We start from the raw sequence: 27,823 nt of genomic DNA on the forward strand, positions 1-27,823 counted from the left end.
CTGTGGATGCTGCCCAACTGGTTTGGCTTCCCCAAGTGTTCTTGACAGCTGACCTACAAGTCCCAAGTCCCATACCTTACCAGATGTTAGGACTCTCCATCTTGATGATGGGTCCTGGTATTTGGGTCATCCAGATCGGTGTGGATCTGGTCTCAGCCATGGGAGGGTACCTCTGCCAGCCCCATCACTTGTGCTCAGCCTCAGGATCTCTTCTGAAGGGCCCTGCAAACCAACTACAAGTGCACCAGGAATTGGTTTTACCACCTTCCAGGGTATCTCTTAGGGGCCTGACCCCAGGAGTTCAGATTGGATTCTTTGTAATAGAACTAAGGAGAGAAATAAATATATTTCATGTCCACATCCCCACATCTCCACCTCCCAACCGGAGGGGGTACCACATGGCCACAAAGAGGAGAGAACGAGAGAAGTGGGAGTGGGCTGTCCAGCATCCCCTCGACTAGGCTGGAGGCAGACCTCAGCCAGTGGTCTCCTGGTTTTCCTCCTGGTGAGAAGGTCCTGTCTTTTGACCCTAAAAGCCAAGCTTCATCTACTGCTCCTCCATTGCCCTATCTGGAGCTTTGGGTCCCTCTTTGTAAGCTTTCAGCCCACAGCATCTGCTATCACAAGTGGCTCACATCAACCAAGCACTGAAAATGAGCTTCACCACTTTGCCAACAGGAGGAGGCAGGGCCGAGCACCCGCACCACACCCCCAGCGCAGCTTCCTTTACTCTCCATACTGTGTGGAGTACCCACTGCAGTAACTCTCCATTACAGCTTACTGATCCTCCAACGTGGCTCGAGGGTATGATTTGACCAAACTTAAACCACGATGCTTTATTGATAGTTTAAATAATTAACATCCCTTAAAGAAAGAAATCTAAATGCAAACAGTTTATGCAAACCAGTATCCTTTACAAGGACTTCTGAGTACCTAATACCTATTAACAATTTATGTGTAACTGACTGTACTTCAACTTTTAAAAAAAGGCTGAGAAAAAAACAATTTATGTGAACTATTTCTTAAGGAAACTAGAAAAACCCAGCCCCCTTCCCAGTTCTCCAAGCAGCAAGTGAAGAGAGATGCAGGTAGCAGCAGAGGGGGCAGGACATCAAATTAGCTCACCTGTGATAGTTATTTATCAGTGTAATTTAATAAACTTCTTTTGGGAAAGAAAAGGTAGCAAGTGGTTGACAGTGTTGAGGGGCTGCTGATGATAAGCTTACTTGGATTTGCCCACCAGGAGCTCATAAGTGACCTTTGCCAGAGCAGTTCCAGGGGATGATGTGGCTAGAGGCTTCACTGCAGTGGATTTATGGTCTTGGGCTGCCACACGTCCTCCAAGTGCAGAAATGGGGACTGTTCTGCAACAGGACACATATAGGGCTTTGTTTGCGCCTGGACAGATGGTGAGGCTGATTCTGAGCTGTCTTCTAGTTATCTCCACATTGTACAAACTAGGCTGGCAGCATCAGAATTGTTTGAAATCGAAACTCTGCTAGTGGTGGACTTATCGCTCAGGAGATGTTTTAATTGTCTCAGGCATTGTCCCTGGTGTCCAGGGGAGTTGCTGAGTCTACAGGGAGGTTATCCAGTTCCAGGCTGTCTCCACTGCTTTTTCATATAACAGAGAACCATGCAGTTACTCTGTTAGAGATTGCCAACCTGGAATTTCTGGGACAGTCCTAGTTGAAAGCATTCTGCATGGCAGATTGATCATACATGTCTATCACTACTTCACATAATTCCACTAAGAGGATAGTGAGAAAATTTAAAAAGTATAGATCTGCAATGACAGAGAGAACAAAGGAGTGGAGACGAGACTAAATGCATTCTGGGGAGATGGAAAGTGAATGGAGCAATCAGAAGTGATTTAGCAGAGCAGGACAGTTTACAGAGGGAGCTATGGCAGAAAAGCAAGATGACTCCCTAGAAGGCCTCAGAAATTGGAGTGTTGGGTATTGTGAAATGTGAGGATGAGGTACAAGGCTAAAAGGGGGAAATGGTTGAAATTATCTAAGTTGAGAGGTTGGAACCCAGATCTCTTGTCCGATCCCACACAGCAATTCCTTCCTCCATTTTACCCCTCCCCAACAAAAGAAGACTAAGACCCTTTCTTTAAAGACCCAATTGTTGAGGGTCCAAATTTGGAGACTCCAGGAAAGGTGAAATCACACTGATGGGGTTTGGCACTAGAACAGTGTTTCTCCTTTTTCTTCCTTTGTGTAATTTGTTTATTGAAGATACCTGGTGATTTGTCCTACAGAGTTTCCCACAATCTAAAATATGCTGATTGCAATGTGGTATAATTTAACATGTTCCTCTATTCCCTATATCATCTGTAAATTGATGGTTAGATCTAAAGACTTAATTAAATATAGATTCTGGCAAGATTACTTCATAGGTGTTATTGCGTACTTTTTAAAGAAATACATAATATCTGATTTTCTGTGTCTGTGTATGTGTGTGTTTGTGTGTATGTGTGTGTGTGTGTGTGTGTGTGTGTGTGTGTGTGTGTGTGTGTGTGTTAGCGCCATTGATGATGGTTTCCCAGGTCCATTAATTCTTTAGGTGTTACAATGTATTGGTTGGACTACTGTTAGGAGAAACTTCTCATCTACTATTTGTTTACCCAATAATATGGTCATACAGGAGAGAGGCAGGATAAATGTTTGATACTCTGTCTTTATTCACCAGTTTTCAAATAATGAGCTGGTTTGGTAGTATCTGTCGATGATGATCAGAAAAATTTATTCTTTTATTATTATTATTATTATTACAGACTCATGGCTTTAAATATTGTTGATGTTTCAATCCGTTGCAGTTATCTTTCATGACTATTCTCTTTCACCAGTAGGTGGCCTTTTCAAGTTGGCTTCTGGGTCCCATGACATGATGACCCTAGTGGTCTTTGATTGCTCCCTTGCTATTTGGTGTGAGTTGTCCCAGGCAGTCTGTACATTTCCTGCCCCAGACCTGGAATTAGCTGTTTCTCCAAGAAGCCTTTACGTCTTTCAGTGAGAAATGGTTACTGATTTATTTTAAATATAAATAAATAGCCAAAAATCACCAGACACTTGAGGAAAGCCTCTAAAGTGAAAGAGAAAGATCAAAACAAACAAGCAAACAGAATGAAAGAAGCTGTAAGATTACAAACAGGAAAAATGCAAGAAATACAAGAAAACATTTTAAAAATTAATTAGAAAAAACTAATTAGAATCTTCTGGGATATAAAAATATATTTTGTTTCTAAGACACTAAATTAAAAATATGAAAATTAAAAATGTGATTGGGGAAATAAAAATTGAATTGAAGGATTAGAAGATAAAGTTGAAGAAAAATCTCTCAGAAATTAGAGCAACAACAAAAAACAAGAAATGAGAAACAGGAGAGAAATAACAGAAAACTAGAGGATCATTGCACAAGGGCCAACAGTGGATTGGATTAGTAACAGTTACTAGAAAGAGAACAGACGAAAAGATGAGGAAGAAATTAAGGATGAAATAACATAAAATTTGCCAAAACAGAGGATGAGTCTTCACATTGAAAGGGCTGACTGTGCTCCCAAGAGACCTGCAATAAGGCACATCAGTGTGAATTTCGGGATACTGTTATCAAAGAGATGATCCTAAAAGCTTCTAGCTTTTTTTCCTGAAAGAAAGAAAAAGGAAGGAAGGAAGGAAGAAGAAAAAAGAGAAAAGAGAGAGAGAGAGAGAGAGAGAGAAGGAAAGAAAAGAAAGAAAGAAAGAAAGAAAGAAAGAAAGAAAGAAAGAAAGAAAGAAAAGAAAAGAAAAGAAAAGAAAAGAAAAGAAAAGAAAAGAAAAGAAAAGAAAAGAAAAGAAAAAGAAAAAAAAGAAAGAAAGAAAGAAAACGATCACTACAAAAGATGGGGAATAAGGATTATACCAGACGTCTCAATAGCAACACTGAAATCTAGAAGACAATGGAGGAATAAATGCCTTTAAAATTCCAAGTGAAAATTATTTTCAATATAGAATTCTATATCAAAATGATCAACCAAGTATGAAGATAGAATGAATCAGACATGCAAGAATTTTTAAAAATTGATCTACCATGTTCCTTTTCATAGGAAGATACTGGAGATGTGTTCTACCAGAATAAGCAAGTAATTCAAGAAAGAGGGAAGCGTGGGATTCAGCAAACAGGAGAGGAGAGGAGGTAAGTCCCAGGTTAACAGCCAAACAGGAGGCCTCAAGAGCAACTAGTCCATACTTGGGCAGGAGGCTGGAGGATGGGGCAGGAGGAAGAGGATGGGAACTAATTGGTTATTGGAACCATTTGTGTGTACAGTTAGCAAATGATATTGAAGGGAACTGTTAGGCATTTGGGAAAAGTGAGTGATAAGTACATTGCAAAACAAGCCAATGAAGAAAATCGAGACAATTATTCAGTCCAAGAAAAACAAAAAGTTGGTTACGAAAGGAAAATTTATCAGAATAGGCACAATTCATTAGTTCTCAGATGCACATGTTTTTCCATTTACTGAGTCTGAAATCAGGCCACATCTTTCTGTCAAAGGCATCCTACAGTTACCGTTGGCAGGACCATAGTCTGTCTTCTGACTTGACGATAGCAACCCATTGACATTTCAGTCCACAAACCATTTTAGGATCATATGAAGAGAGAATATGAACCCTAGTTTTTCAGAAAAACTTCTGTGGATACCTTCTGGTAAGCTCAAGAAAGTGCCAGCATCCAACCTGCAGAATGGGGTCAATAACTTGGAAGAAAATTCTGGAAACCAGAGTGAAATACTCCTGAAGAATCTCTGCATCACTGACATCCTGGGTGGTTCCAAAAAATGATTGTCTAAAATAAGCAAAGAAAACAACAACGAAAAAGGAGCATTGACAACTTTTCTAAGTAATTCAGAAGAGATGACCTCTGAATTCAAAGAAGGTTTAAGAATACTTAATTAGCTTACATCTTTCTTTGTTGTGTGCACAAGGTTGATATATGATTAAAATGTATTTCTAAGTACGAGCACTTGCAATAAGCTTACATTAAAAATTTAAGTAATAAAGGAGTTTGGCAACATATTCTCTTAGTGGTTCGTATTACAATTGATGATGTCTTACATTCAGAGAAATCTGGGGTACTGGTTGATAGCAGTGAACAATTTTTTTAAATTTTATTTTATTGAGTTATAGTCAGTTTACAATGTTGTGTCAATTTCCAGTGTAGAGCACAATTTTCAGTTATACGTGAACATACATATATTCATTGTCACATTGTTTTTCACCGTGAGCTACCACAAGATCTTGTATATATTTCCCTGTGCTGTACAGTATAATCTTGTTTATCTATTCTATATATACCTGTCAGTATCTACAAATTTCAAACTCCCAGTCTGTCCCTTCCCACCCTTCTCCCAGCAGTGAACAATTTTTTCATATTCACAATGGTGTAAATACTGGTATTGATTTTAATGTAAAGTATTAAATAATTAATATTAAATAATTATAATGTGAGGACAGGGAGAGGGGAAGTGCTTTGGGGTGGGGGAAAATAGGGGATGGGTAAGTAGAAAAAGCTTTCACCTCCGTAACAGAAGTCAGAAGATGAAGTCTGAGACTGATACATATTTTTGAGAAAATGGATTTTTAAAAACATGTACAAAAAAAAGCTAAAAGAGTTTAAAGTAGGTCTTGAGAAATGGAGTTGGGGTGTGGGAGGAGTCAGTTGCTGGGGTTTCTTTAAATTTTTTCATACGCTTTAACTTTTTCAACTCTGTGCATCATTACTTTGGTAAAAATAATTTTTAAAATAAAAAATAAATAAATGACTCAAACAAGTCTGTTCTGTTATCATTATAAATACACATTTTCAGGCCATATGTTCTAACTTTTGGTTTGAGAAATCTACTCACTGTAAGAGGCTGTAGGATGTAACAGAGCTTGGCTCTGGTGTCAGTTGTCTGGGTTTGCATCTTGGGTTTGTTGCTTACTAGCTTTGTGACCTTGGGAAAATTGCGCAGCCTCTCTGAGCTTCATTTTCCTCACCTGTAAAATGAGCAAAAGGCCACATGTCTCACTGGCTCTGGTAAGGATTAGAGAGAAAGGTGTGCCAAGTACCTGTCTCAATGTTCAGCATTGTGTGATTTTAACTCCTTTTGATTGTACACACCTGTCCCCCATCCTCCCCCACAATGGGATTCCCACCCCTTTAGAGGTAAGGCTGACCCCTTCAAAGTACCCCTGTGCTCAGGGACCCCATGGCCCCAGCAAAGTCTCTGTCTACACAGTCCCCTCGCAGCCGCCCACTGTCCAGAGCTTCAGGCCCACGTATCTGCAGTGTTTGTGGGTCATTGCCCTTTTCTGCCCCCAGAGGACCTGAGTTTGCTTCTTTATACCCCTCTTTCCTCTCACATCAGTCTGGGAGCTGATGGGGTGCTGAGCATGACAATGGCTCCATTGTTCCTGTTCAGATGAACCCCATGGCTCGAGGGCCAGATGCCAGGGGTCATTTGCCCTCTTCCAAGGTCTGAGAGCAGAGGCCTGAGCTCCAGGCCTGGAATACCAGGATGAGCCCAGCCTGGCCATCGGTCTGATGGAGGCATGACCAAAATCGCCACCCAGCTCCTGAATCCAGAATCTGCAGAAGTCAGCTCTCCCTCTGCCCTACCAGGCAGGTCCTGGGGCTGAGGGTGGGCTGCAGCCTGGACAGTAGAGAGCGGCCTGGCCTCTCCCTCTCCTGGCACCTCCTCTCCTCCCACACCCTGGCCCCTGGAGCTCTGCAGGTAGTGACCGCACACCTAGAAGGAGATTTGTTAGATTTTAAAAGTAGGTGGGGTTCTGCCCCCATTTGCCCATTTGGATGGAGGAGCAGCTTGCTTAGGGCTCCCTCTCCCAGGACAGGTAGGCAGTTCATGTTTATACATGTGACCCAGAAATATATAATGAGCCACCCTCCAGGGCTGACGCTGCCTGGATGTGAAGGGTATGACTCCTCCCCCCACTGCTCTTCGCAGGCTGGGTGGGCTCTTGGAAAGTATAGGCAGAATAGAAGAAGAGGGAGAGGGGTTTCCTGGGTGGGGTTAGCCCTCTCCTAATGCCATAGGCACTTGAGAACAGGTAATGTCCTCTGGGTCCCTGAGTGGAAGCTGCATGCCCAAAACATGACCCCAAGATAGAGCATGAGTGATGCTACAGGGAAATAAGGAAGCAGATGGCACAGAGGTGGGGGGAGGGGAGCAAGTGAGAAAGGGGAAGTCCTGGGTCCTTAAGACAGTGGAATAAAGAGAAAAAACACACCTAGCCTTTGAATCAGGAATGTGGGTTCCAATCTCTGCTTTACCACACACCTGCAGTGAGTCATACAGAACTCATCAGTTTCTTCATCTGCTAAGGGAGGGAAAAAAACCACTCAAAACCACTTTCCAGGGTTGTAGTGGGAAAGTGAAATTGATCTCCTGTATCTAAGGTTTGCAAATTTAGCCTTTCCTCCCTTCCTGCTTCCGGTTCATTTGAGACACATCTGGAGGCACACTGCCCGCTTCCCACTCAGGGCCTGGGGTGGGATTGAAAGTCCTCCTTGGCCACTCAAATCTCCCCAGCTGACCTGGGGACAGAGGCCTGGGGAGATCCCTGGCCACATGGGGAAGATGAAAAGCTGTTACTCCAGGCCTCCCCCTGACACAAGCAAGTGTGAGGGTTTTGGGCTGAGGGCATGTCTCTGGGTCAGAAGGTCTGGCAGCCTTGCTGGGTCCATGTGGCTTTTGTGAGAGAAACCTTACTCTGCAGGCCATGGCCAGCCCCTTCCCAGCTCCCTGTCCTCTCCTGCTCTGGCTGTGAGTGGCACAGCCATGTGACATCTGTGTGCTCCTCCCACAGGCCACAGAGTGGGCCTCCAACGAGGACACGCGCCGCTCCTGCCAAAGCAAAGGGAAGACCGAGGTACGTGGCCTTGGTAGCCAGGGGCCTGCGTGGCTTGGAGCCAGCAGGAGACTTGTAGCTGTGGGGATGGAAGGGCATCGTGTGGGCTCCAGGCCGCCAGCCTGGGTGAGCTGGAGGCTCCCAGTGCAGGTGAGGATGCAGCCTGAGCATCTGAGTGGGCAGTGAGGCAGGGAGACAGCCTGGGAAGGAGGTGTGGGGGAGGAGGTGTCCACAGATGCAACCTCTTCTTCAGACTTGGGTGCATCTGGGGCAGAGAAGAGTGCTGTCAGATATTTGCAGTGCAGCGGCATGAGGGAAAGACACCCAGCACCGCACCTGGAGAGCTGGTACCGCTATTACTTCCCCTTTCTTACTTCAGGAGGAGTGTCAGAACTACGTGCGAGTCCTGATCATCACTGGCCGGAAAGTGTTCATGTGTGGGACCAACGCCTTTTCCCCAGTGTGCTCCAGCAGACAGGTGGGGGCACCAAGGGGTTCTCTCGCCCCGGCACATAGCCTTGTCATAGGGTTGCCAATTCAACACAAGAACCAAAACAAAAAAAAAGATGCCCAGTTAGATTTGAATTTCAGATAAACAACAAATGGTATATTAGGAAATGTATGTCCCATGTAAGATGTGGGCTATACTTATACTAAAAAAAAAAAAATGATTCATTGTTCATGAGAATTCAAATTTAAGTAGGCCTCCAGTGTTTTATGAGTCAGCTTCACCATGGAGGGTCCTGACTAGGGGCAGGGGCCCAAGGAAGAAGGAGCTCTTGACACAACCTCCCTCTCCACGGTGGCTGCTCCCTCAGAGGTACTAAGGGTGGGCAGTGAGGAGGAAGTGGAAGCAGGAAGAGGCCCAGGGAGCCCATGGGCCCAGGAGGAAACAAAACTCTGGGGTGGGAAGAACAGGTAGCCCCAGGGTCTCAGGGGAAAGCACTCCATCTCCCCATTGTCCTCAGGTGGGGAACCTCAGCCGGACCATGGAGAAGATCAATGGTGTGGCCCGCTGCCCCTACGACCCACGCCACAACTCCACGGCTGTCATCTCCTCCCATGGGGAGCTCTACGCGGCTACGGTCATCGACTTCTCAGGTCGGGACCCTGCCATCTACCGCAGCCTGGGCAGTGGGCCACCACTTCGGACTGCCCAGTATAACTCCAAGTGGCTCAATGGTAAGGAGGCCCGGCCCCAGGGGGCTCCCCTGGTTTGGACCCAGCCAGCCCACCCTGGGCCCCATCAGTCCTCCTTCCTGCCCAACCTCTGAAAGGGCCCCGAGGGAGTCAGATGCTTGCCCAAGAACCACAACATGTCAGAGATGGACTCCAGGTGAAATCACAGAGGTCCTGAGGACCTCAAGCAGATGGAGGGCAGGCTATGAAGGGAGAGAGTTAGGAACTGATGAAGAGGAAAGGTTATGGGAAAGAAGAGATTGGGGGAGGGCTATATGAGTTTCCTGACCTTGGGAATTAAATCCTTGCTTCTCCACTAACAAGCCATCTGGCAAGTACTTGACCTGTCTGTGCCACAGTGTTCTCACCTGTAATATGGGGGCAATCATTGTACTTACCTCATTGGTTGTTGAGAGGATCAAATGGGCTAATCCATATAAAGTACTTATAATAGTGTCTGGTGCACAGTGACTGCTCAGTCACACGTGTTAACTCTTATTATAACTGCACTTTGTGTTGTACTTACATAGAGCCCCCAGGTCACCAAGCTGGCAGGGGGGTGTCAGGATGCTCACCTGAGGAAACGGAGGTAGTCGAGTTCTCCCAACGCTGCCCTCTTCCTCCCTCCTGTCCTGACCCACCCGTTGTTCCTCTTCTGCCCCCAGAGCCAAACTTCGTAGCAGCCTATGATATTGGGCTGTTTGCATACTTCTTCCTGCGGGAGAACGCGGTGGAGCATGACTGTGGGCGCACCGTGTACTCTCGGGTGGCCCGCGTGTGCAAGAATGACGTGGGGGGCCGCTTCCTACTGGAGGACACTTGGACCACGTTCATGAAGGCCCGGCTCAACTGCTCCCGCCCGGGCGAGGTCCCCTTCTACTACAACGAGCTGCAAAGTGCCTTTCACCTGCCCGAGCAGGACCTCATCTACGGGGTCTTCACCACCAACGTGTGAGTCCCTGTCCTCACCCTTCCCTTGATATCATGGAAGGGCTCTGACCTGCCTTCGCAGCCTGGTGGCCTTGGGCAAGTCCCTCTCTGAGCCTCTGTTTCTCTTTCTGTAAAATGGGGACTGCCATGCATTCTGCACTGGGATTTGGTGACTTGCTGCCTCTGGAGAGGTAAGCACTCATTCTGAGTTGCTGTGAAGGGCAGGCCGAGGCCAGATAGGAAGAAAGTAAAAGGAGCTGGATTGTGGCTCCAGGAAGGAAGACTTGCTGGTGATGAAAGTGAAGGAGGCTGCCTTTGATGAGGGCGGGGGATGGCAGCCCCAGGCGGTCTGACAGCTGCCCATCGGGGAGGCTCAGAGGGCATTCTTTACCCTTCCAACTTCAGTGTTCTATGATCCTGCTAAATCTAACCAGCAGAGTCTTCTGGCCATCCTAACTGCACTGGAAAACACAGGCTGGGAATTAGAACCTCTTTTGTCTCCTAGGTGTAGGGAAGGGTAACCCCCATGGAGATCATGAGACTCTCCTTCCACTGCCTCCTCCCATGTAATGATTGACCATTCAGGTGATTTCTGTATGGGGGATGTTGAATGGGCAGCAGAGACCAAGGAATGCGTTTGTTGTACAGGATGCTGTGCGGGGCCCCTTGTGAGGACATCAGAAACATACGAGCCATGGTGTGGTGCTTTCTCACCTTGCACCCCAGCTAGCAGGCACTGGATGAGGGCCAGGCTAGCTACAGGGAGCACGGCCTGAGGGGGTGGACACGGAGGAGAGTAAAGCTGGGAAGCAGGGACAGAGAAGCCATCTAAGCAGGGGACAGACCTGCAGCACAGCCCACACAGGCCAGGAGCAGATAGCCGGGACTTAGTGACCAACCCACCATCAGCAGCAGACGGTGGGTAGCTGTGAGCAAAGGGCAGGAGTCACTGGAGAGGCACCAGGGGAAAAGGACATTAGTGTAGACTGCAAATCATTTATGTACTGTGTACCTTCTCCATACGAGGTGCTTGTCGTGGTAGAGGTCAGGGGCTTTGAGGACACACTAGTGAGCACGAGCAGACTTGACTCTGTCCATAAGGAGCTTATGTTTTTAAGAAGATGGTTACAAAATGCTCAGTTTCAACTGTGATACATGCTACAAAGGGAAAGGGCAGTGTGTAGGGAAGCTTCTGTCAGTATGGAGGGATGATGATCAGGGAAGGATTCCTGGAGGAAGTAACGTCTATAGGAGGGCTGAGAATTAACTAGGGGAGAGGAACATTCCAACCCAAGGGAACAGCATGTACAAAGCTTTGGGGTGGGAGGAAATGTCTGGGGAACTGAGACTCAAGTAGCAGGAACCTGGCAGGTGAGGAGGCGAAAGACAGGAGAGTTGGCTGAAGGGCGGGCATGGGAGGATTATGTCCGGGGAAGGGCCTTGTAGACTACTTTAAGGATTTTGATCTTTATCCTAAGAGTCAGAGGAAGTCATTGAAGGGTTTCAAGCAGGACAGGGACTAGCTTGGATGTGCATTTTACAGTGCTCCCTCCAGCTGCTGTGTGGAGAATGGATTAGAGGAGATTGGACAGGCTGTGGGGACACTCCTGGAGGAGACGGTGGGGGCTGAGACCAGGCAGAGGGGGAGTGAAGTGCACACAACAGGGAGAGGTACTAAGTACTGAGAACAGGCCTGGAAACATTTGGTGTAATGGTGTCCTTTCTCTGAACTGTTCACATCAGACTCATACACGTGTCTGACTCAGTGATGGAAAGGAATCAGAGGGATCATCTGGCTCTGGGTATTGGGCTGCAGAAGTGATCACCGGTTTGGTAACCAGGTTGTTGGTTTTTTTCTTTTTAAATAAAATAAATCAAACAGAATCAACTGAAATAAAAATACCAGAATATAATGTATTTAGTAAGGGTAAGTACTGATTCATGAAAATTCATTGCAAACGTGTATGGTGCATGTATGTGTATGTCATACTGAGTTGTAATATGAAATATATTTCTTACAGTGGCCATGGACTAAAATGTTTGGAAACCACTGACTTTACTTGACCCTCCCACTGGATGAAGGAAGGGGATGAGGAAGTAGCACAGAAGGGTCCACCAGTGCAGTGCTTCTCATCAGTGGGTCTTTCTTTCCCAGAGGGTCTCCAGAATGTGGGGACCATGTCTCCTCCTTCTGTAATGCTCCTGTTGTGCAGAAGTCACCAGACTCATCCTAGGTGCCTAATAAGCCTTGGAGCTGTACCAGGCGGTGACTTTACAGCCAGCTGTGGGATTTACGGGGAGGAAGCCGGGGCTTCCTAGGAAGGCAGCACCCCGTCATCTCTTGCCTTTCAGAAACAGCATTGCCGCATCTGCTGTCTGCGCCTTCAACCTCAGTGCCATCTCTCAGGCTTTCAATGGCCCGTTTCGCTACCAGGAGAACCCCAGGGCTGCCTGGCTCCCCATCGCCAACCCCATCCCCGATTTCCAGGTACAGCTTCTCCTCCTCTTCCCCTCTCCTTACCACTTTCCCCCAGGCTACCAGCCACAAGTTGATTCCCAACTGCTTAATGCAAACACCAAACATGTCCCTGCTGATCTATGCCCATCTGTGGGGTCTGAGATGGTTCCCTATGAGGGTGGTAACCCCAAGATTGTGAAGTGAGAAAGAGAAAGTGGGTGAGATGCAGAGCAAGGGAGCCTGCTCTGAACCATCTCTAATGTGACCCCTCACCTTCAGAGAGGCAGGGAGGTGGGACCTCAGCTCTACTCAGTGTAGGGGACCAGGAGAGCCCTCACAAGCTGTCTGACCAGAATTTGGGGATTTTAGCTGGAATTTGCTTGCAGTCTACCCAGCATGACTTTATCCTGGTCTCTGAGTGCCAAGAGTCCAGCCATGGTGGTGTGAGCATCCCCAGTGTGTGACAGAGAAGGGGAAGAGTCATGGGGCAAAGAAAGCTACTGATGGCTGACTTTCATGTCCATCCAACTTCCTGCTCAGGGGGCGGTATGGCTCTGGGAAAGACCTCAGGCTTTTCAGTCCTACAGTCCTGACCCAGATCTAGCCCTCTCTATGTGCGACCTTGGGCAAGTCACTCAACTTCCTTGAGTCCCTTTATCCTTATCTGGCACATCAGGATAATACTGTCGACCTCATAGATAGCTCGAGGGTTGATATGCACCTGGCACAGTGTCTAGAATGTAATAGAATGTTTAGTAAATGGTAGTTGCCTTCTAGCTTTGGTTTAGAAGGTGTAAGAACCTTGAGCTGAGAGGGACACAGGAGAGGGAAGGTGGGGCTTGGCCCAACATGGAGGAGGGGCACCTACAGCAACAGCATGAAATCAAACACTTGTTATCCACACTCAAACGACCCATTTTTAGATAATCCAGCCCCCCTTTCATCTTCCTGTCCTCTTCCCCACCCCTGGCAGGTCTCCTTCCCCATCTTTCTAGCCTCATTTCCCCCTAGTTCCCAAAGAAGAGCCATCTCCATGGAAGAGGGTGAAGCGCATCCTGCAGGGATGCTTGGTTGGCGTGGGGAGCAGGGATTGGAGAATCAGAGTGTGGGTTGCAGAAGGAAGGAGGGGATAGCGGATGGCGGCAGCCAGGTGGCTGGGCACGCATGACCTGACTCCCCGCCGCAGTGCGGCACCCTGCCCGAGGTGGGCCCCAACGAGAACCTGACGGAGCGCAGCCTGCAGGATGCGCAGCGCCTGTTCCTGATGAGTGAGGCCGTGCAGCCCGTGACACCCGAGCCTTGTGTCACCCAAGACAGTGTGCGCTTCTCACACCTCGTGGTGGACCTTGTGCAGGCCAAGGACACGCTCTACCACGTGCTCTACATTGGCACCGGTGAGCCCACCGTGCCTGTTCTTCGAGTGGGAGGAGTTTGAGGGGTGGGGGCTGGACTGCAAGGTTGCGGGGCCTTCAAGGACACCCTCATTTGGCCCCTCCAGAGTCGGGCACCATCCTGAAGGCGCTGTCCACCACAAGCCGCAGCCTCCGTGGCTGCTACCTGGAGGAGCTGCACGTGCTGCCCCCCGGGCGTCGGGAGCCGCTGCACAGCCTGCGCATCCTGCACAGCGCCCGCGCGCTCTTCGTGGGGCTGAGCGATGGCGTGCTGCGGGTCCCTCTGGAGAGGTGCGCCGCCTACCGCAGCCAGGGGTGAGTGGGCACCCTGGACGGCGGGCGGGCCTCCCCACCCAGATACCCCGCAATCGCAATAGCCTTCGCAGTCGAGCTCAGAAGGTGGAGCTTTGGAGAGGTCGACCTCGGGTGGCATCCTGGAGCCGTCTCCAGTTGCATGCCTTTGGACAAGTCACTTAACCTCTCTGAACTCTGGCTTCCTCCTCGTGAAATCTCTGCAAGGTTTTTGTGAAGGATAATTAGGATAATCTGCCAAAACCACTAATCACTTCCCTGGGGGAAGGAAGTATGTGTTGAGCAAACGGTGGTGGCTGTTGTCATCCTTGTTGTTATGCCCACAGTTCCGGCCTGTGGCCATCTCTAGCCCACTTGATTTACTCTCAGTCCCTTCAGTTCAGAGAGTGGTCTTTAACTTTGAAACCACAGCACTTATTCTCCAGATGTGAGGACAGGTGGAAGATGCTTTTATTATAGACTGGACCCTTGGACTCTTTAATCAATAGAAATTGATAAGACACCAGAAGAGAATTCCAGGCAAGGCTTTATTGGGGCTTGTGCTGCAGCAAGAAGCAGCAAAAACAAGTAACAGGTGCCCTTGCTCACTCTGGGAGAGGAGCTGCTTGGGTCCTAAAAGGGGCTGATGACAGGGGTGTGTCCGAGTGTTGGACAGAAGGTGTAGCTTCAGTGGTCAGCCCACCCCCTTGGTGGCGCTGTGTGCTGGGATCACGCACAGTATCCTGCTTTTGCTCCCAGTGCCCTCCTTTTGATTCTGACACCTCAGAAATGGCAGTTGGTTTGTGGCCTTTTCGTATCTTAATGTTCATAATTGCCCCAACTTCAGGTAAAGGGTCCCAGGTCCCAGACTGTCTCACTTGGAGCCAGCTCCCAAGTTTGTTCCTCTAACCTCCCAACTTGGAAGAGGCAGAGAGACCTGGCCTGGGTGGGGTGGAGGTGAGGAACAAGGTGGAGACACAACATTCGTGTCCCAGCTGCTTCTGTAATCAGTTCTCCACACCTTAGCTTCAAATGGATTCACAAATTTGGCAACAGTGACACTAGCATTTAAGCTAGAAACAAAAGCCTATCCCAAAGCCAAATGGAAAGGTATCTCAGACTCCTAACCATGTGAGGCTACCCTGAACTGCACCCCCTCACTTCAGAGATAATCAAAAGCTGCCTTTAGCTGGTGTAGCCACAGCCAGGTGGGCTCCTGTGGTCTTTGCAACACAGGGACCTCCTGGATGTGCCCATCTGTCCTTGAGACTAGGGAGACAAATGGCATCCCTACTGCCAAGCATTATTCTCCAGCCCCAGTAAAGTGTGCTGGGAGCTGAGCAGAGGCCTGGAGAGATGGGGGAGGCTGGAAGGTCAGGGTGTGACAGCGGGGAGTGGGTAGAGTGTGACAGCGGGGAGGGCATAGGGTGTGACAGCGGGGAGGGGGTAGGGTGTGACAGTGGGGAGGGGGTAGGGTGGGCAGCTGGGAGACACCCAAGCTCCCCTCAGCCCCAGCTCAGGGCTCCATCAGCAAAACACCAAATATTTGCTAAGCCCTCCCATGGTCAGAGCACTTTGCAGGGTTGCCGGCATAAGAGGAGGGAGGCAAGACGAAAGAGGCCTGAAACACTCTCATTTCCCTCAGAGCTCTAGATGTCTGGTTGGGGAGAAAAACCTTGGCCTGAATCTGATGTGTGGGGAGAGACAGCGGGGGTTAAATGGGAGGGACTCATGTGGTGGGATTGGGCACACCTGGGCTCCATCTCAGCTCCACCATCCACTCACTCTGTGATCTTGAGCAGGTTACTTAACCTTGAGCATCAGCTTTCTCACCTGGAAAATAGGGGGAAATTGTGATGGAGCAGGTGATCTTTAATTTTGGCAGAGGAGTTAAGGATTGGGAGTAATTTCATGAAGTACCTATTCCAGCGAGTCGTCAGTGATATCTAATGTCCTTATTCCTTTTTTATCTCCACAAATGCATTTAGGAACCCTCCAGCCTCCTGGGCTCTCTAGAGTCTCAGACTCTGTGACACTGAATACAGACAGCACTTCTTGGCAGTGAATCACATTTCCCTCATATCTTGTGTTCTTCTTTAACTCCTGGGTCGTTATTAAACTTTTCGCATGTACATTGTTCTTTAACAGGTTGTAAATCCTTGAAGGCAAACCTACTATACCAGTATTTTTTATATTCCATCAGGGGCTATGCCCAGCCCCAGGCACAAAATGGCCTTCCACACGTGACTAATCTTTCGGTTGATTGATTTTTTTTTTTTTTTTTTTTTTTTTTTTGGCCTGAAAGGAGGTTCGTGCAGGAGAGGAGTGGGGAATGGGATGGAAAGTGGATTGAGGCCAGCTGAGAATGCCAAGGGAGGATTTTGACTTGAATCCTGTGACTTGGGGCACTGAAGTGGTCTTTGAGCCAGGGAATGGAGTGACAAGCCGTATGAATAGGTGTTTTACAAAGATCAATCAGACAGCGAGTGGCATTGTCGCGGGGCAGATGGTTGGCCAGCGTGAGCTGGGGTGGCTTTAGGCCAGATATGAAGTAATGGGGTCTGCAGTGGAATGAGAAAGGATGAAGCCGGGACATTTCCTTAGTCACATGGCGCTGCAGGGGAGACAGGGAGATTGCCGTAGCGTGGCTAGGTGGAACAGCAAGGTAGACAAAGGTCAGTTTGGAGTCTGATACTTTTTTTTTCATTCTATTTGGTTTCCTGAGTTTGGGATAAGAGCTCTTGATGTGCACAGTGGGAACCCTGCCATAAAGCTATAGGTGGTTCAAAACATGTAAAATGTGAGGTCTCTTTATTGCAAAGTTTATAAAATGACCAGAGTAAGCCCATGCTGCCACCAAGCTGTGTACTCTGGGAGTCTGGGACCCACTGCCCATCACACTATAGCAGAAATTGTGCTGTTGTGAGGCGGGTTGTCACAGGGTTTTACTGGGGACCAGGATCGACATTTCCTACTTTTCTCCTTATTCCTTCCAAAGCTGGCAGGAAGCTGAGGGTGGGTAAGCAGAGTCCTTCAGGCCCCCTCCTCTTCCCGGAAACCATGGCTTGTCTCCAGGCCCCTCCCTTCACTCAGGCAAACCTCAGCCCTGTGGGGCACAAGCAGGACCCTGGCCTGGCCAGAGAGAGACCAGGGCTCACAGGAGGAGGAGCAGAGGGAAGGAACAGCTGACTGGCTCTACAGAGCAGGTGCTTATGCGTGAAGAACCACCCCCTTCTTCCTTCCAGGCTGCCTTTCATGTGCCCTGGAGGGAAGGGGCCCTTCTACACCAGCTCCTCCCAACCTTCCTCCCTGACAGGGGGTCTGGGCACCCCCTCCACTGCCATCTTAAGTAATGGCCACTTGCTCCCAAGCACCACCCTGGACAGCTCCAATTGTGAAACTGTTGCTATATGGTTCCAGAATCCACTTGCTTGCTAATTCCACCATCCATCTCTGTCCTGCCTTGGAGCCCATCGAATGAAACTGTTCCCTTTCATAATGGCTGCTTGAAACATTGCAGTAAAAAAGACATGGTGATATATTATCAGCCTGATGGCTGCTTCTGTGAAAGAAACTTTAAACTGCCACCCATTTCTACAGTCAGAAACACACTTCTCCTCTGCTTGGAGCTTTAATTTTCTTAAGAATGTTCTCTGCTCTGTAAGCTTTAGAGTGACCTTTGGCTGAAAGCAGTGAATGTGGACAAGAAGAGAGCTTGGGCACTGGCGCCAGGGAGGTCTCCCTGGCCCCCTCAGGCAGCCAGAGGCCGGGGCAGGGCAGGGCAGGGCAGAGCAGAGCAGGATTGTCTGCCGAGAATCTGCTCTTCTCTTTCTTTGGGAGAACTGAGAGCAGGAGAGGCTGAGATGGTGAGGGAGCCTGAAGCAGGTGGGGATGCTGCGGCCAGCATCGACTCCGTGTTTCTCTTTGCTCTTTTCTTATCCTGTCATGGATTGGAAAGACAAGCACTTCATCCCTTGGCTTGGGAACTCTGATGACAAAAGTGGCCCTGGAGAGGCAGTTCTAATGCCATTCATTAGAATCACCTGAGGAGTGTTTCAAATGCTCCAGTGCCTGGGCGTCCAGTCCAGAAGGCCCAGCAATAGACGGGCGTTTTGTTTGCTTTAGCGTTTCAAAAGGTCCCCGGGAGATTCTAATTTGCAGTCAGAATTGGGGACGACTGTTCTAGAGCTGGTTCGGCCCTAGCTGAAAGAAGTAGCACAAGGCAGACTGCATCCCTCCCGAGTCTTCTGCTGTTTTTAAATTGAATAGTTGACTTACAATGTAGTGTTAGTTTCTGGTGTACAGCACAGTGATTCAGTTATACATATATACATATGTTCTTTTTCATATTCTCTTCCATCATGGTTTATTATAGGATATTGAATATAGTTCCCTGTGCTATACGGTAGGACCTTGTTGTTTATCTATTTTATATATAGTAGTTAGTATCTGTTAATCCCAAACTCCTAATATATCCCTCCCCCACCCTCTTTCCTCTTTGCTGACCGTGAGTTTGTTTTCCATGTCTGTGAGTCTGTTTCTGTTTTGTAAATAAGTTCATCTGTGTCATATTTTAGATTCCACATTTAACTGATATCATATGGTATTTGTCATTCTTTGTCTGACTTACTTCATTGAGTATGATAATCTCTGGGTCCATCCATGTTGCTGCAAATGGCATTATTTCATTCTTTTTTATGGCTGAGGGCTGAGTAATATTCCACTATGTGTATATATCTCTCTCTCTCACATCTTCTTCATCTACAGAATCTTCTGTTTTTATCTTATGTAAATCAAATTTTCTGTTCTTATCCATTCTTTGTACTGGCAGACATTTATTTTTGATGAATAGAGTCTTATTATTATTATTATCATCATCATCATTAATATTATTAATCACTAGTCATGGCCAGTTCTTTTTTTATTATTTAATCTATACTGCTTGTAAAGTGCCATGTCAGTGCTTCTAGAGTTTCATACCCGTTTCTGAGAGCTGAGGGAAATACACTTGGGAGTGGGCTTTCCTGAGTCCTGACTGGCTGAATTTGCTGGCAGCAGATTTGGCCCAAATGTCAGCCAGTGAGCAGAATCTCAAAACCTCAGGTTGCTGGGACTATCTTGGCACATGTATTGTATTTACTCCCATGATATCTAGTTTGATGTATTTGCATGTGAAACACCCCCAAATCAAACCGTTGATCCCAGGTGAAAATATGAGCACATGTACATTGTACAATTTAAACAAACTGTCTTTGAACAAATGAAGTAGAAATATAGCCGAGTGGGCCCGAGTATGCCTACTGGGGTCCAGCAAGGCTGTCACCCCCTGAAACCCCAAGTATCACCTCCATTATATGAGGTCATGGGTTGCCAGAGCAAGGAGAGCACTGTTTTCTGGGTGGGGAAGCCCCACTCTTCTTTGTAAGGTCTCTCATATAACTGCTTCTCTCTCTGGGGCCTGACATGGTCTATTGAACTCAGTGAAAATATAGGGGAATTTCCCTGAAGCTTCAAGAGATTAGAAAGATTCTATCCTGGAGACACCAACAGGGGCAGCCCCTTGACTCCTTTGTGTATCCCTTTAGCCGTCAGCAGCCTGGGCCCCTTGGCCAGTGGAAAATCCCTCTGCAGACTCCTGTCGTGGTGTGGGCTCACCCTCTCTCTTTGTCATCCAGCACCGCCTTCACCCCAAGTCTCTTCTGCTTTCTAACCTCCAATTTCTGCCCCACTCTCAGTGCTCCCCTTGGCCCTCTGCAGCAGCAGGCGGGGTGGAAGCTGGGGAAGGAGGCAGAAGGACCCAGGGTACCCCCTGGGTTGGCAATGGGCTCTCTGGGTGTTGGAGGAAACTTCCTTCAGGCTCAGAATCTGATGTTCTGTTTACTTAGCAAATGGCCAGCAAACCCTGATTCTAGAATTCCCATGCTCTTTCTCCTCCCTGAAGTTTTACTAGTAGCGATGTAATTATTTTGCTGTTGTTAAAAACTGTAGAGGATACAATGACTAAGTCAGAAAGAGGGAAGAGAGAAGCCTAGTCTGTGAGAAGTGGAGGCTTTGGGGCCTGCATCGGTGTGGGAACTGTTACCTCTCCTGGGTCACTGCAGATAGACCAGCCCTGGCATCTCTGGGGGAATTTTTAAGCCCCCCATGACATCCACCAGAGAGTCTTGCCTGGGGTGGGCCCCAGCTATCAGGTTTCTTTTTAAAGCTCCTTTAGTGATTCTAATGTGCAGCCAGGGTGGAGACCCACTGGGCCAGATCATCTGTAAGGTCCTTCCCATCACTCTATAACTAGAGCGACTGACAGGGAGGTGCTCCCTCTTTGGATTTCTGTTCAGCACATTTTCTGTGGCCCTAGAGGGGAAGTGTGGGCACCCAGACTCAGGGAAGGCACTGGTCTCTTGGTTAAGTGTATGGGCTCAGGGACAAGAGTGCGAGCCCATGTTCTGCTTTCTGGGTTTCCACCAAATAACATGGGGATGGTAACAGTTCCTTCCTCATCAAGTTGTTTTATGGAGTTATTCATGCTTATAAAGTGCTTGAAATGATGCCTGGCACACAGTGAGTACTCTGTGAACTTAGTTCTTGTTGTGGAGGACACCTGGATGGAGAGGAGTACCCAGGGTGGGGTGTCCAGGGGTATTCTTGGGATACAGGTGAGGGTGGGAGCCCAGTGGGCTTGAGTTTCAGGATGTCTGTCTGGCAGGGCCTGCCTGGGGGCACGGGACCCGTACTGCGGCTGGGACGGGAAGCAGCAACGTTGCAGCACGCTCGAGGAGAGCTCCAACATGAGCCTGTGGACCCAGAACATCACAGCATGTCCTGTGAGAACCCCTTCGTACCCCAACTAGAGACCTCTCCCCTCAAATTCAGGCCGGGATTCCCCACCAGTATTCCCACATTCCCTGGGACCTCGTGCCTTCCCTACCTCTGCCTTATGTGACAGGGTCCTGCTCCCCATGTGTGCCTGCAGGTGCGGAATGTGACTCAGGATGGGGGCTTTGGCCCGTGGTCACCATGGCAACCATGTGAGCACTTAGATGGGGACAACTCAGGCTCTTGCCTGTGTCGGGCCCGAGCCTGTGATTCCCCCCGACCCCACTGTGGGGGCCGAGACTGCCTGGGGCCAGCCATCCACATCGCCAACTGCTCCAGGTATGTAAGGATACAGGAGTTGCTGGTGGTGGCCTTGGCATGGAGTTGGGGAAGAGAGGAAACAGGGCTTCTCCAGTCAGGACACAGAAACGACTTCAGGGCTGTGCAGGGGGCTGGACAGGTAACTGACATCTGAGGCAGCAAACATGAGCCCTGGGGGAGTTTCCACTCCAGTAGGAAAGAAGTCTCTACCTTGTGGGTGGTCTTCATACAAAGAGGAAGTCTGGATAGGCATGGGAGTCACCCCTAGACAGACTGTAACCTCAGTAAGCCTTGATGTCCCAAACAGGAAGGACAGCATGGGATGGTGGTAAGGTAGGCACACCTGGTGACAGTCCTGGATTGCTAGTGTCTGGTGTGACCTTGGTCAAGCCACCCAACCACTCTGAGTTTCTCTAAATGAAGGTTACAGTGCCCGCCCTGAGGGTCGTTGTGAGGGGTAAATGAGATTTTATACACACACACACACACACACACACACACACACACAAAGTGCTCGCACACTGCCTGCTACCTGGGCACCCCATAAAGTGGTTAAAATAAATAACCTGTAATTCTGGATACTCTTAAAATAACTTAATTTTATATACATTTATTAACTTAACCATCACAACCACCTTACGGAGTAGGAATATTATCATTATCCTTACTTTAAAGATACAAGCATGATGATGCACAGGTTTCATTAACTGCCCAGCCTTAAACAGCCAGTAAGTGGTGGAGCCAACATGTGAAAATTGGAGTCAAAGTTGACAAGAGTGAGTGGTGTTTTGAGGTTGGAGCAAAGCACGAGCAGTAGGAGAACCGGGGAGAAGGCATGGGTGCATGTGCAAGGGTCCACCAACCAAGAAGGCTGGAACAAATGTTGCACATGGGAAAGGCAACTGGCGCTTTCTTCTCTAGAGAATGTGTCCTTTGACCTGTGAGTAGGGGCCGTGTCCTATCTCTGTGCTTTAACTCTGAGCACAGCCTGATGTATGGAAGAAGGCTCTCAACCCATGCTCAGGGGATGAGCAATGAATGGATGATTTGGCCTGAGACAGCCTGGTTAGGAGTTATTTTCTATCAGTGTCTGGGCTTCCTGACAATACAAAATCCATCAGAGCAGATGTAGATCAGATCTAAGAAGCTAGGGCTCATCTGTCTCTGTCCCCTCTGGCCCCACCAGGAATGGGGCGTGGACCCCGTGGTCGTCGTGGGCCCTGTGCAGCACGTCCTGTGGGATCGGATTCCAGGTCCGCCAGCGCAGTTGCAGCAACCCTGCTCCCCGCCACGGGGGCCGCATCTGCGTGGGCAAGAGCCGGGAGGAGCGGTGAGCTAGGATGTGGCTGGAGGGTTCTCTGGGAAGCCACCCCTGAGGCCCCAGACTTTTCCCTTAGAAAGTGGTCTGGATTCTCCGAGTAGTCCAGTGGACTCTCGTTCTCCCAGAGACCTCTTGTCAGGGAAAGGAGTACCCGCTCCCTAAAGTGATGACTCCGACCCCTCTTCCCCTCAGGTTCTGTAACGAAAACACGCCTTGCCCGGTGCCCATCTTCTGGGCAAACTGGGGCTCCTGGAGCAAGTGCAGCAGCAACTGTGGGGGCGGCGTGCAATCGCGGCGTCGGGCCTGTGAGAACGGCAACTCCTGCCCCGGCTGCGGCGTGGTGAGCGCCAGGCCAGGGGGCGGGCGTGGGATGCTTGGACCTCAAGCCAAGGGTAGGGCAGGCGGGGCTGGAGCGCAGGGCAAGCCTGGGGCTGCGAGGCTGTGAAACAGCACCTGCTCCCATCTCAAAGGAGTTCAAGACGTGCAACCCCGAGGGCTGCCCCGAAGTGCGGCGCAACACGCCCTGGACGCCGTGGCTGCCCGTGAACGTGACCCAGGCAGGGGCGCGGCAGGAGCAGCGCTTCCGCTTCACGTGCCGCGCACCCCTTCCCGACCCCCACGGCCTGCAGTTTGGCAGAAGAAGGACGGAGACCAGAACCTGCCCCGCAGATGGCTCCGGAGCCTGCGACACAGATGGTACAGACCTGTGCCTCCCCACCTGTCTCCCTCCCTCCCAGCCCAGAGCAATGGGCACGGATGGGGGCCAGGAACCAGAGGTTGGGGGTGGGGGGTGGGGAGAGGGTGCACAGTTTGGAAGAAGGCGGGAGGCCTTTGGGCTGCAGTGGGGACCGCTGGGCGCCTTCTGTGGCTGAAGCCAGTCCCCCTCTATCCCCCTAGCCCTAGTGGAGGATCTCCTGCGCAGCGGGAGCACCTCCCCGCACATGGTGAGTGGGGGCTGGGCTGCCTGGGACCCGTGGTCATCCTGCTCCCGGGACTGCGAGCAGGGCTTCCGCGTCCGCAAGAGAACCTGCACGAACCCAGAGCCCCGCAATGGGGGCCTGCCCTGCGTGGGGGACGCGGCAGAGTACCAGGACTGCAACCCGCAGGCTTGTCCAGGTAACCCTGCACTGAGGAATCTTGGCCCAGGGAGACTCCTGCGCTTACCCAGGCCACAACTCATGCCTGGAGACCTCTTCTCCCTGCCAACTCTGTACAACAGGCCCCAGAGCACTTTTTTTGCCCTGAACGTGGCCACAGCAGCTCCTTGGGTGGAGTCTGGCATTTCCACACCCTCACTTTTTTCTCTCCTCTAGTAGGTTAGCCAGATAAGGCACTTGATTTGAGGCAGAGTTGGATTTTGGTGTCTGCAGCCTGCATTTTTCCCTCCACCCCTGAGGGGAGGGACACTCCCCAATAGTGGGCTATGGCGTGGATTAGGGCAGATGTCAAGTGCACAGTGGCCCAGGGCAGAGTAGCCTAGCCTGGGATGGGGTAGAAGACCTGCACCTGTGCCCCCCTTCACACACCCCATTCCCTTGCAGTGCGGGGTGCCTGGTCCTGTTGGACCTCGTGGTCCCCATGTTCAGCCTCCTGCGGTGGCGGCCACTATCAACGCACCCGTTCCTGCACCAGCCCTGCGCCCTCCCCAGGCGAGGACATCTGTCTTGGGCTGCACACGGAGGAGGCACTCTGTGCCACACAGGCCTGCCCAGGTACTGAGTGCATCTGGCAGGGACTGGGGAGCACCTTGGAGCCTGCCCATCCCCACTAGGGGGTCCTGGTGGTTAACCTCATCCCAACCCACAACCCACAGAAGGCTGGTCACCATGGTCTGAATGGAGTACATGCACCGAGGATGGAGTCCAAAGCCGCAGCCGACACTGCGAGGAGCTGGTCCCCGGGCCCAGTACCTGCACTGGAAACAGCAGTCAGAGCCGCCCCTGCCCCTACAGCGAGATTCCTGGTCAGTCTTTGAGCCAGCACCTTCACACCAACCCCTCCCACCCCGAGCCCCCAACTTCCTTCCCCTCTGAAGGATCCTGGGGGATACAGGATGAAATGCCACAGTGGGAGGTACACACACTTTGGATCTTTGCCCCTCCTCATCTAGTGGGTAGGTCAACCCTTCTTAGAGTTGGAGCCTGGAGCGAAACAAAGGGGAATGAAGGTCTCATAGCTCACTATGGACCCAGGGGTCCTCCCAGAGACATACCGAGCCCTGAAGGACCTGTCTCCTCTCCTTCCTGCCTGTGACACCCACTCCGCTTGTCTTCTTGCAGTGATCCTGCCTGCCTCCAGTGTGGACGAGGCCACCGGCTGTGGAGGTAAGAGGAACCTGCCCCACCTCATGATGCTGCCCTTCTATCCCCCTGCCCCCCAAGGAGGAGACCCACCTACTCCCACATCTGGAGTCTCTCCACTTCCCGCTCCAGACACATAGACTTTGTTGAGGTCCCACTTTAGCCCATGCATAGGGGAGTCTGGACAGTTCCATCTGTGCCCCCCAGCTAGGAGGTGGGCATCAAGTCTGTATTCTGGGAGAGTCACCCAGCTCCACAGTACTGGTTGTCTCCTCTGACCCAAGCTACAGGTGGTCCTGTGAGACAGAGCTCTGGTGACAGGTCCCCCCAGCCTCCTGTTTCTTATGGCTCTGGTCTCAAAGCCCTTTTCTTTACACCTCAGAGCCTTCTGTTGGGAGGCAGTTGGGGGCCTTCACAGTGGCCCTTGCCTTACCTCCTTACCTCTTCTCCCAGGGTTCAGTCTCATCCACCTGGTGGCCACGGGCATCTCCTGCTTCCTGGGCTCTGGACTGCTGACCTTGGCAGTGTACCTGTCCTGCCAGCACTGCCAGCACCAGTCCCAAGAGTCTACACTCGTCCATCCTGCCACCCCCAACCACCTGCATTACAAGGGTGGGGGCACACCCAAGAATGAGAAGTACACACCCATGGAATTCAAGGTGGGACCCCTCTTGTAGAAGCAGAGGGCAGGGTGCAGAGGGCAGAGGTCCTGGCCCTAAGCTGGGCATAACTGGGCTGGGCACTTGGGAGGGAGCGGTGGTGTGGTGAACAGAATGCTGTGTCAGCTGTCAGAATGTTCTCTCATCGACTGGCTCCTGATCTCCTTACCCTGGTCTGTCCCCTCCACCCATCTCTTCCTTCTCCCCTTCCTCCCTGGTTCCTTCATTCTCCCACAGACCCTGAACAAGAACAACCTGATCCCCGATGACAGAGCGAGTTTCTACCCATTGCAGCAGACCAATGTGTACACGACCACCTACTACCCCAGTCCACTGAACAAACACAGCTTCCGGCCTGAGGCCTCACCTGGACAACGGTGCTTCCCCAACAGCTGATACCACTGTCCTGGGGACTTGGACTCCTTGCCTTCCTAAGGCACAGAGCAGGTGGAGATGGGACGGTGGAGCCAGTGTGGTTTTCTCCCTCTACACTAAGCCAAGAACTTGCTGCCTTGCCTTGTGGGGGTCCCGTCTGGCTTCAGAGAGCTTTGGCTGGCAGTGACCATGGGGGAGAGGGCTGGCTTCACGCTGGCACATGGCTGCAGTTCCAGCTCAGCCCAGGTTTCTGACGGTCTCCTTGCAACCCACCATCATGCTGATCTCCCCTGCTGTGTCTGGGCTGCGGACCTCCTAGGCATGTGAGGAATTGGAGAGTGGAGATGGCAGGAGGGAAGGATTTTAGGTTTGGGTTGGAAATGATGGCCCACGTGGCCATCATGGGCCGTGGCTGCCCCTCTATGGCTGGCCCCAGAAAGGGCCTGGGCCACATCCTGGTGATCTCTGAAAGAAACTAATCAAATGGCCCCAGTAGCTCTGGATTCTCTGCCCAGGGCTGGGCCATTGTGGTGCTGCCCCAGTGTGCCATGGGGTCCAAGCCAGCCCAGGTTGTCCACCTCGCCTAGCAGTCTGCACTTTGCCCAGGGACATCCCTCTGGTCAGAGGCATTGAGGACTGGGGACTGGAGACTAATCTTTGCTGAGAAGTCCTTTAATCTGGGCTGGCACATTCCTCATCCTTGCCCTCAGAATGCACGAATGGTGGCCAGGGGGGAAAGGGAGGCAGGAGTACAGCCTCTGTGCCATGCTGGAGACTGTCTTCCAGTTGCTGCTGAACAGAGCTGTTGGCTGAGACCTGCTTGGGAGCCTCTGCTGGCCCCTCATCTGTTCAGGAACACACACGTACACATACAATCACAATCTGCTACAGCAACAAAGAGGGTGTTGGACTGTGGTGTTATTAATTAAAGATGATACCAGTCTCCAAATATAACGTTGTCTTCATGCATACGTGTGGGCTCCTCTTGGCCTGGTCTAGTCAATTAGAGTGATGCACTGGGGTGACAGATGGTTTTCTCAGGGTGGGGGAGATGACCCACATAGAGTGTGACTTTAACGCACACACACGCAGGTTGCCCTAAACCCTGATTGGGAAAGAGGTTAGGGATAAACAGATTGATAAGGAGGGACACAGAGTGCACCAGATGCAGCACAACGGAAGATTTCTGCTCGTTCCCTCCGTAGCTCTAACAGACAACAGCTCCATGGCAGAAATGTGCGAGTCCAGCAGCGGGGTATGCATGAGGGTTATTTTATGAGGTATTTACATTGATGAGTTTAATAAAGTTAAAACAGAAATGAGTAAATCTGAGGTGAAGGCAGCCCGCTGTAGTTTTTGCTGGATTAAATAAAAATAACCTTCGAGCCTCAGCCCGCCAAATCAATACTACCATTTTCGCTAAGATTGATGGACACGTTAAATTTAGAGAGCAATTTCCTGGCTTAATTGGCTGAATCGATTCTTACAGTATTCCCAGCAAAATCTTGTAGGTCAGGCAGTAAAGGCTGAGATCCTGGGGGAAGAGGAGGCAGAGGATCTTGGGGAGGGAAGGAGGAAGATGAAGGAAAGAGTGTTCCTGGACCTCGTGTCTCGGGGTTCCTTGTGTTCACTGGGACAATTGCAATAGCAATGTCCTTTGGCCAGCATGGAGCCCAATCAGAGAGAGCTCAGGGGTCACATGAGTATTTCCGCAGTTTGGGGATACCTCACTGGGTTCCTGTTAGCCTTATGAATCCAGAGTTTGTAAGGACCTGTGTTAGATCTTGGGGTTTTGGAGTCCCTTGGACTTGGTGGAGCCAGTGCAGTTCAAGAGTATTCCAGGGTCCAGGTGCCTGCTTCACAAGGGCCACTAGTCTATGTCCAAGTGGA

The 27,823-nt window shown here is 50.2% G+C and overlaps 1 protein-coding gene across 1 annotated transcript in view; it reads left to right on the forward strand.

Moving 5' to 3' along the window:
* Positions 1–27,228, forward strand: part of SEMA5B (semaphorin 5B) — a 117,803-nt gene extending 90,575 nt beyond the window's left edge. Inside the window, exons 5-22 of the mRNA XM_031454660.2 lie at positions 7,854–7,916; positions 8,275–8,373; positions 8,864–9,077; positions 9,740–10,025; positions 12,357–12,492; positions 13,649–13,856; positions 13,961–14,168; positions 20,848–20,965; positions 21,115–21,296; positions 22,465–22,608; positions 22,792–22,939; positions 23,070–23,295; positions 23,497–23,715; positions 24,141–24,311; positions 24,413–24,562; positions 24,879–24,923; positions 25,353–25,558; positions 25,796–27,228. Coding sequence (XP_031310520.2) covers positions 7,854–7,916; positions 8,275–8,373; positions 8,864–9,077; positions 9,740–10,025; positions 12,357–12,492; positions 13,649–13,856; positions 13,961–14,168; positions 20,848–20,965; positions 21,115–21,296; positions 22,465–22,608; positions 22,792–22,939; positions 23,070–23,295; positions 23,497–23,715; positions 24,141–24,311; positions 24,413–24,562; positions 24,879–24,923; positions 25,353–25,558; positions 25,796–25,954 — 2,982 coding nt within the window. The 3' untranslated portion in view covers positions 25,955–27,228. The remainder of the gene's footprint in view (positions 1–7,853; positions 7,917–8,274; positions 8,374–8,863; positions 9,078–9,739; positions 10,026–12,356; positions 12,493–13,648; positions 13,857–13,960; positions 14,169–20,847; positions 20,966–21,114; positions 21,297–22,464; positions 22,609–22,791; positions 22,940–23,069; positions 23,296–23,496; positions 23,716–24,140; positions 24,312–24,412; positions 24,563–24,878; positions 24,924–25,352; positions 25,559–25,795) is intronic.
* Positions 27,229–27,823: the final 595 nt, after the last annotated feature.

Source organism: Camelus dromedarius, chromosome 2, assembly GCF_036321535.1.
Source record: "Camelus dromedarius isolate mCamDro1 chromosome 2, mCamDro1.pat, whole genome shotgun sequence".
Lineage (NCBI taxonomy): Eukaryota > Metazoa > Chordata > Mammalia > Artiodactyla > Camelidae > Camelus > Camelus dromedarius.